This window comes from Alosa pseudoharengus, unplaced genomic scaffold (genome assembly GCF_046254945.1).
Source record: "Alosa pseudoharengus isolate Yale_2024_CS ecotype anadromous, Long Island Sound unplaced genomic scaffold, YU_APseudo_1.1 YU_APseudo_1.1_scf_12, whole genome shotgun sequence".
NCBI lineage: Eukaryota > Metazoa > Chordata > Actinopteri > Clupeiformes > Clupeidae > Alosa > Alosa pseudoharengus.
Window position 1 is genome coordinate 10406838 of NW_027468587.1, and position 9528 is coordinate 10416365.

The following is a 9528-nucleotide window of genomic DNA, read 5'->3' on the forward strand; positions in this document are numbered from 1 at the left end:
AACTGATGTTTCATCCGGCGAGGCACATGAATCCCTCTTTAAAGACTGACAATGTTTTCTGGAGAACGGGAGAAGGGTTTCCCTGAGAGAGAGGACTCAGGGAAGGCAGGTCCTTAAGAGACAGAGAGAGAGAAAGAGAGAGAGAAAGAAAGAGAGACAGAGAGAGAGAGAGGACACGCACAACCCAACATGCCTGCAGGTCTGTGAAAGGATGCCGCTGGTCTTTCTGGGACGTGGTCAGCCTGCGTCGTGCAAGTGAGTTTGTCTGTCTGATTCCTCAGAATGGACCTCTCCAGCAACACTCAGACACTTTAAACTCGTGATGACAGAGTGAGTATTCGCAGTGGGAACACAGCCCCACTTTTAAAGCACAAATAAGTAAGTTTTTCACTTTTGACATTTTGGACACTTCGTCTTCATAACAGGATATTTATTTGTATTATGCAAACGTGTGTCTAAGACATGGATCTGATTTTTCATGAAAGTTTTTTCCTGAAGCAATATTCTTCAGCTCTTTACCTGTGATTGTCTTTGTCATCTATCTTTTGGGTTGTCATACAAACAGCAAGAGGAGCTTATTGGATCTTGGACAGAGAGATAAGTTGCACAGGCATGCTGTCGTCTGAACTGTTGCATGATTAAGAACTGTTCCTCCCTCTCCTCGTCCCGTGTCGATATTCAGGCAGTCACATCCTGTACTGTGTAAAGCTCTACTTTCCTGGGGTTGACGCCCATTGTGATTGCCTTCCTTTGTGCTTATAGCTGAAAGCTCAAGCCTGATCCCTTACCCTATCTCTTCTTTGCCTCTGTCTGGTTGTAGCTTCAGTTTAGCCTTTTAGTACCTTTTATTTTCCCCACCACCACCTTACACACACACACACACACACACACACACACACACACACACACATTCACTTTACTCCCATACATCATAAATCCCATCCATCAGAGAGGAGCTCAGACAGTAGGACGTGCCTGTGGAGAGTTTGCTTCCCGTTGCCCAGAGACACAATGGAGGCTGAGTTGGAGCCCCCTCTCTGGGTCCTGTAGGGCTGTGGTGTGTGTGCCAGTGCTTCCCTTCCAATCCAGTGGACAACGCAGGCAAACGCAGATCACAGCGGAGTAGTGGTGGTGACCACACACCACGACAGACGAGCCTTTTTTTTTTCTCTTCCCCACCTGTCAAACTTGGAGTACCTGTGAGTTTCGTTTGTTTGATAAATCTACAACTTGTGTTCAGTTGGAGAGTGTTACAAGGCCGGAGGAGTAGACTGAAGAATACAGCTGACGCACACACACACACACACACACACACACACACACACACACACACACACACACACACACACACACACACACCTCGCTCTCCCAGCCCACCCTGTTGAGTCCAGACAGGACAGATTGGGGCTGACCCAGACAGGGGCGGCTGATTCTGCCAGGTACCTGACCTGAACAACCTGGCCGTGGCCCTGACCGAGTCCCAGATTGCACGGCGGCGGCGGTGGTACCAGAGGATTTTGGATTTGTGTGTGATCCCGCTGTGCAGCTTTGGCTGGGACTCTGATTAAAAAACACTGGTTCTGAAGATGCTCGGCCTGAGACTCAGACAGCGGCCAGATAAAGACTCTGGGCTGTGACAGCTTTCTGGGGATATTTCTCAAATAAACAACACACCGAGTTTTTTTCTTCTTACAATGACTGGGATGACTGGGTGATTTCTGGGATTCATCTATCAGGACTTAACTGATTGGTTGGATGACCTCTTTTTTTTTCAAGAATTTTCCTCAGGAAGGGAAGCAGACTTTTTCTCTTATTTTGTGTTACACGTCCTCTACAGGCACAGATCCGTCTTTACTTTAGTATTGGAACATATAAGAAACACTCATAAAATTCACACACACACACACACACACACACACACACACAGACATGGGGGCTGCCCGTGTGAAGAGGCGTTTTAGCGCGGTGGTGGACAGCTCTGTGGACGAGGAGGAGATCATGAAGCTGGCCCAGAGTGTGGCCGACGACACGGCCGGGGCTGGGGGGAGCTCGGGGTTATCGTCCCCTCTCTCCGACGCCTCCCCCCCCACCCGCAACGGCAAGGCACTCATGTTGCACGGCAACGAAGGAGGAGGAGGAGGAGGAGGAGAGCCGGATGGCAGCTGCCAAGGGAGGGAGGAAGAGGACGATGACGACGGAGGAGAGGAAGGGGTGGGGTTGAGGAGGGCGGTCCGCCCGTGGCCCAGCGGGGGCGCTCTAGGCGGGGAGTCACCGCGCACCTCCTCCACCTCCCCCTCCCCCTCCCTCCCTACCCACCGCCGGCGGCAACGCCAGGGGCCCCGCAACCGCTTTGTGGGCAAGGACGGGCGCTGCAACGTCACCTTCGTCAACATGAGTGAGCGGGGCCAGCGCTACCTGACGGACCTGTTCACCACCTGTGTGGACGTCCGCTGGCGCTGGATGCTCGTCATCTTCACCCTCTCCTTCCTCCTCTCCTGGCTGCTCTTCGGCTTTGCCTTCTGGCTCATCGCCTCCGCACACGGAGACCTGGCGCCGGCCTCCTCCTCTTCCTCCTCCTTCTCCTCCTCCTCCTCCTCCTCCTCTTCCTCCCACTCTCCTCCGGGCTCCTCGGTGCTGGGCTCGGGCATCGACTTCGGCCCCGGCGGCTCCGGAGAGGTGGATTCTGGGCCGGAGGAGCAGCCGGAGGTTGAGCCGTGCTTCCAGCAGGTCAACAGCTTCATGGCGGCCTTCCTGTTGTCCCTGGAGACGCAAACGTCCATCGGTTACGGCTTCCGGAGCGTCACCGAGGCCTGCCCCCTGGCGGTGATCGCCGTCGTGCTGCAGTGCATAGTGGGCTGCATCATCGACGCCTTCATCATCGGGGCGGTCATGGCTAAGATCGCCAAGCCCAAGAAGCGCAACGAGACGCTGATCTTCTCCACCTCGGCCGTGGTAGCGCTGAGGGACGGCAAGCTCTGCATGATGTGGAGGGTGGGCAACCTGCGCCGGAGCCACCTGGTAGAGGCACACGTCCGCGCACATATGCTCAAGGTGAGTGTGTGTGTGTGCATGTGTGTGTGTGTGTGTGAGTGTGTGTGTGTGCATGTGTGTGTGTGTGTATGTGTGTGTGTGTGTGTGAGTGTGTGTGTGTGTGCATGTGTGTGTGTGTGTGTGTGTGAGTGTGTGTGTGTGCATGTGTGTGTGTGTGTGTGTGTGAGTGTGTGTGTGTGCATGTGTGTGTGTGAGTGTGGGGCAATCTGCGCCGGAGCCACCTAGTAGAGGCTCACATCGGGGCACAGCTTCCCAAGGTGACTGTGTGTGTGTGTGTGTGTGTGTGTGTGGGGAGGGGTAACCTGCGTCAAAACCACCTGGTAGAGGCACACGTCGGTGCACAGCTTCTCAAGGTTGGACAGAAAGGGAGTGTGTGAGAGAGAGAGAGAAAGAGAGAGAGAGAGAGAGAAAGTCACACAGCCAGAGGGAGAGAAAAAGAGAGTGAGTGTGTGTGTATGTGAGCTAGAGAGAGACAGAGACATATATGGGGTACAGGTGTTCAAGGTGAGAGAGAGAGGGCGAGGCAGGTTAAAGCCTCATCATCAAGGTGTCTGTGTGTGGATGAGAGAATGAAGTAGGGAGAGAGAGAGGAACAGCTCCCCAAGATGAGAGAGTGAGAGAGAGGGGAACAGCTCCCCAAGATGAGAGAGTGAGAGAGAGAGGAACAGCTCCCCAAGATGAGAGAGAGAGTGAGAGAAAGGGGGACTGCTCCCCAAGATGAGAGAGTGAGAGAGAGAGGAACAGCTCCCCAAGATGAGAGAGTGAGAGAGAGAGGAACAGCTCCCCAAGATGAGAGAGTGAGAGAGAGGGGGACTGCTCCCCAAGATGAGAGAGTGAGAGAGAGAGGAACAGCTCCCCAAGATGAGAGAGTGAGAGAGAGGGGGACTGCTCCCCAAGATGAGAGAGTGAGAGGGGGACTGCTCCCCAAGATGAGAGAGTGAGAGAGCAAAATGAGACAGATGCACAACTCCTTTAAGGTGTGAGAGACACAAGCTGATGAGGGTGATGGGGCTTCTTAGAGAAAGAGACATTTCTAGATAGAGAGAAATAGAGAGAAAGACAAGACAATGTGTATGAGAGTGGAGTTAGCATATTTGTTCTGTATTTAGTTTGGTATTTAACCATATTACCCTCATAATACCCTCTTGAATTTCCCCTTGGGGATCAATAAAGTATCTATCTATCTATCTATCTATCTATCTATTTATCTGTCTATCTATCTACATTATCTATCTGTCTATCTATCTATCTATATCCACTTCTGAGATAACTACACAGTGGGACTTTGAAATGAGGCAAATTTGAGTTTGATCAGAGAATCACGTCTTATATATCACAGCAAAGAGATCCTAAGACTTCCTGAGACACCACATCAGGGCCAAACTTGAGCCGCCTCCAGACTACTGTGAACTGCAGTCTGGGAGAGCCTGTGAACGTGTGTGTGTGTGTGTGTGTGTGTGTGTGTGTTGGGGGGGGGAGGAGCCTGAAGAAAGGAGTGTGTATGGGACAAAAATGAGGTGATTGTGATTGTGAACAGAGACACAAAGGATAGAAGGATGAAGGGATGAGAAAGAGAGAGAATTAGAGAGAAACATCTGTGTGGTGTGGAGTCAGTATAATGAATGCTTGTTCTGTTCAGGATCTAGCTGGGGGTTTATAAGATTTACGGAGGGATTAATTCAAACAGTTCTCTAACTCCAAACCATTGTCTCAGTTTACTCTCTGCAGTTTACTCTCTACTAATGCGCCTCTGTAGGAGTCTGCCTGTGTGTGTGTGTGTGTGTGTGTGTGTGTGTGTGTGTGTGTGTGTGTGTGTGTGTGTGTGTGTGTGTGTGTGTGTGTAGCTATACTGTATGTTTGCAGTGTTGCAGTTGAACTTGTGTGTCAGCATTATACAAACTCTTTTCATTAATTCACGATCCTGCAGTGTATTGTTTCAATCCTCAAGCTTTAGTCATCTCAGCTGAGTCACCGAACCATTCTGTGTAGAAGTCTCTCAGTAGCCTAGAGAGAAGTCTCAGTAGCCCGTAGAGAAGTCTCAGTAGCCCGTAGAGAAGCCTCAGTAGTTTGTAGAGAAGTCTCAGTAGCCCAGAAGTCTCAGTAGCTTGTAGAGAAGTCTCAGTAGCCCGTAGAGAAGTCTCAGTAGCCCGTAGAGAAGTCTCAGTAGTTTGTAGAGAAGTCTCAGTAGTTTGTAGAGAAGTCTCAGTAGCTTGTAGAGAAGTCTCAGTAGCTTGTAGAGAAGTCTCAGTAGGTTGTAGAGAAGTCTCAGTAGCTTGTAGAGAAGTCTCAGTAGCCCGTAGAGAAGTCTCAGTAGTTTGTAGAGAAGTCTCAGTAGTTTGTAGAGAAGTCTCAGTAGTTTGTAGAGAAGTCTCAGTAGCTTGTAGAGAAGTCTCAGTAGCTTGTAGAGAAGTCTCAGTAGCTTGTAGAGAAGTCTCAGTAGCCCGTAAAAGGTAGTTTTTTCTCTTTGGAAAAGCTGTGCGAGTACAATGGTGTACCAAAGATAATTAATGCGTAGCATGATGGGTCGTCCTAGTTCATGTCTATGAGGGCAAAGTGGAGTTCAGTCAGAGACGGGCTCTGGTTCAGTCCCCGCCTGCACAGGGGCGTGTCACTGACGTATGACTGACGTTTGAACGCCTCGGTTCCACGCCAGACAGAAGCCGGAGTACAAAATAAACTTGGTGTACACCTTCATTAATGTTGATTTTCTCCCAACTGGAGGGTCATACTGTCATAACATTTTCCTGAAATGGGGAGGAGGGTTTAGAGATCATGATACCGTGTCCGAAATGTGCATCCATTGCTCAGAAAAATAAGGCTTTGACAAATTCTGGGAAATTCTTGGATTCTGCCATAGACCTCAATGTTAAAAAGGGAGTCCGATCACTGCATAAATGGGGGATAGTGGCCCCCCCTCGTGCGGGGCGTGTACTACTGCTACCCTATTTGCATACATTTCAGGGGACAGGAAATGGCCTCTCAGGAAGTATCTTCGTAATCAACCATCTTTGGGTGTACTCTGGTTGATTTTGTGCTGTCACTGATTGGTATAGCCCAGATTGTGTGCTGTCACTGATTGGTCTAGCCCAGATTGTGTGCTCACTCTGATTGGTCCGGGCATGATTCGGTGGGTGCTGACACTGGTCTGGGCTTTATTGGGTACAGGGGCTCCAACCTGGTACGAGCTGCAGTCTCAGCCTGATCATCAGATGAATGAATCTCTGTAATCTCCCAGAGGTTGACCTGGGAGTCAGGCTTTGATCTGGGATTATAATCCTGTTGGCGTTTGATGGTTTGGCAGTGTTGAGGATGAGCTGGGCTTGATATATGACGTACATAGGTAATGTAAGGTAGTGCTGGGTCATGCTGTAGGGGAAGGTTGGAGAGCTGAAACTGAGATGCTAAGGTCTGAAGTGCAAATGTTCTGATCTGAATGGCCAGTCGTCAGTAAAAAAAAATCATATAGGATTGTCTTATCGGTAAAAGGATCATATATGATTGTCTAAGGATCATATAGGATTGTCTTATCTCCACATAGTATAGCATCTGACTTGATGTGTGAGAAGACTTCAAATGTAATTCAGATTGTAACGTTTAAATGTGGGGCTAGTCCAAGGCAATGAATAGTGTTAACAGAAATAACATATATTGTACATCTTAATTGAGTTGTTTAATTGAAATATATACTACTGAGCTGAATTCCATTGAAGTGCAGTGTTTCCCACAGAATTGTATTCTATTTGTGGTGGTAGGTTTGAGGAATTAACTTGAAATAAACAGTTTTTAATTAGCGCAGCGTGGTTATGATGCTAACCAGATTTATGCACAATGTAGTACAACCTGGAAAATCATTGTGTGGTGGTCAATGTTGATATTGTGGTGGGCCACCACAAATAAGTCAATGTATGGGAAACACTGTGACTGGAAGTCAAGAGGATTGTAGTGAATCAAAGTGAATTGAACTAAGCCGAATCAGACTTAAATTCTTAAATGAAGATTTGCTTTCTGCTTCAGTGAACCTGATGACCTTTGACCTTTCCCCTGTAGCCGCGAGTGACCCCGGAGGGCGAGTACCTCCCCCTGGAGAACTTGGACATCAACGTAGGTTTCGACAATGGTACCGACCGCATCTTCCTGGTGTCGCCGGTCACCATCGTCCACGAGATCGACGAGGAGAGCCCTTTCTTCGAGATGGACCGCCAGACGCTGGAGAACGACTCCGACTTGGAGGTGGTGGTCATCCTGGAGGGCATGGTGGAGGCCACCGCCATGACGACCCAGTGCCGCTCCTCCTACCTGGCCTCCGAGATCCTCTGGGGTCACCGCTTTGAGCCCGTGCTCTACGAGAGGAAGAATTGCTACCAGGTGAGAGGGCGGAGTGTGTGTGTGTGTGTGTGTGTGTGTGTGTGTGTGTGTGTGTGTGTGTGTGTGTGTGTGTGTGTGTGTGTGTGTGTGTGTGTGTGTGTGTGTGTGTGTGTGTGTGTGTGTGTGTGTTTGTGTGTGTGTGTGTGTGTGTGTGTGTGTGTGTGTGTGTGTGTGTGCACGCTTGTGTGTAAGAGAGAGATTAAGTCTGGACTCTAAGAGAGGAACAACTGACAACCAGGTGTGAGGGAGGAGGATCAAAACACCAATAAAACCACATCAGCCCGTATTACCAGCTAAACACACGCTTGTGTGTAAAAGAGAGATTGGGTGAGGGGTATTACAGTAAAAGAGATGTTTGGAAGGGAAGGAGGAGGTTTCCTCCCTTTTGAGAAAGAGGGGAGAGAGGGAGGGGGAGAGAGAAAGAGAGGGGGAGACAGTGAGAGAAAGATGGGGGAGAGAGAGGGGGAGAGAGTGTATGAGAGAGAGGGGGAGAGAGTTTATGAGAGAGTGGGGGAGAGAGTGAGAGAGAGAGGGGGAGAGAGTGAGAGAGAGGGGGAGAGAGTGTGTGAGAGAGCGTGAGCGAGAGAGTGGGGGAGAGAGTGAGAGAGAGAGGGGGAGAGAGTGAGAGAGAGGGGGAGAGAGTGTGTGAGAGAGCGGGAGAAAGTGTGTGAGAGAGCGTGAGCGAGAGAGAGGGGGAGAGAGTGAGAGTGAGAGAGAGGGGGAGAGAGTGAGAGAGAGTGAGAGAGAGTGAGAGAGAGAGCATGAGAGGGGGGTGGTAGTGATGGGTGTGTGGGACAAGGAGAGATGGATTAGAGGTGGAGTAGGACAAAAGAGAAGAGGGGGGAAGGGACCGGGACAGAAAGACGCTAATAAAAGGATGCTCTGAGGACAAAGAGTGACCATGAGTGGCCTTGCCCTTCTGACCAATCATTGAGAAGACATTCAGCTAACCCTTGGCTTTATGTTTCTGTGTCTGTGCTACTCTTCCTCTTTGTGTCCTTGTGTTTTAATGTCTCTGTGTGTGTGTCTGCATGTGTCTGTGTCTGTGTATGTATATCTGTGCGTATCTGTGTGTTTTGCGTTTGTGTGCATTATGTGACTTTATGTATGTGTGTGTGTGTGTGTGTGTGTGTGTGTGCATGTGTGTGTGCGTGTGGTCCTAATCTCTGCACCAGGTGGACTACGCCTACTTCCACCGCACGTACGAGATCCCCAGCACGCCGTCCTGCAGTGCTAAGGACCTGGTGGAGAGACAGCACATCATGGACTCGCGCTCGTCTTTCTGCTACGAGAACGAAGTGGCCCTGCAGCTCTCCTCCGCGTCCCCCTCCCCCGAGCCGCGGCCCCCCTCCGCCACGCCCTCGGCCGCCCCCACACCCCCACCACGACGTGGCTCACGGGCCGCCTCGGAACACCCGCACGCTCAGTGAACCTGGGGGGGGGTCGGGGGCACAGGTGATGGGTGGTGGGAACAAGATTCAGAAAGGAAGAGAAAGATGGAGAGGAGAGAATGGGAGGAAGAGAGATAGATAGAGAGAGAGAGAGGAGTAAAGGATAAGAGAAGAGGTGCAGTGAGGATGGGGAGAAGAGAAGAAGAGAGGTGATGAGGGATGAGGGGAGAACAGTTGGGGGAGTAGTGAGGGAGAGATGGCAGAGAGAATAGAAGAGGAAAGAAAGAGGAGAGGAACAAAGAGAGAAGAATAGACAGTACTGAGACTAGATGAGGAGAGGAGAACAGACAGAACTGAGGAGAGGAGAGAAGAGGAGAGGAGAATAGACAGAACTGAGACTAGGAGAGAAGAGGAGAATAGACAGAACTGAGGAGAGGAGAGAAGAGGAGAGGAGAATAGACAGAACTGAGACTAGATGAGGAGAGGAGAATAGATAGAACTAAGACTAGGAGAGGAGACCAGAATAGACAGAACTGAGGAGAGGAGAGGAGAGGAGAGGAGAATAGACAGAACTGAGGAGAGGAGAGAAGAGGAGAGGAGAGGAGAATAGATAGAACTGAGGAGAAGAGAGAAGAGGAGAGGAGAGGAGAATAGACAGAACTGAGACTAGGAGAGGAGAGGAGAATAGATAGAACTAAAACTAGGAGAGGAGAGGACAATA

At 50.1% G+C, this 9528-nt stretch overlaps 1 protein-coding gene across 1 annotated transcript; it reads left to right on the plus strand.

The window, feature by feature from the left end:
* The first annotated feature begins 873 nt into the window (after positions 1 to 873).
* On the plus strand, positions 874 to 9083 carry kcnj14 (potassium inwardly rectifying channel subfamily J member 14). Its single transcript, XM_076280093.1, has 3 exons — positions 874 to 3051; positions 7099 to 7416; positions 8592 to 9083. The coding sequence occupies exons 1-3, from the start codon at positions 1930 to 1932 to the stop codon at positions 8844 to 8846; spliced, it is 1695 nt and encodes a 564-aa protein (XP_076136208.1). The 5' UTR covers positions 874 to 1929; the 3' UTR covers positions 8847 to 9083.
* Positions 9084 to 9528: the final 445 nt, after the last annotated feature.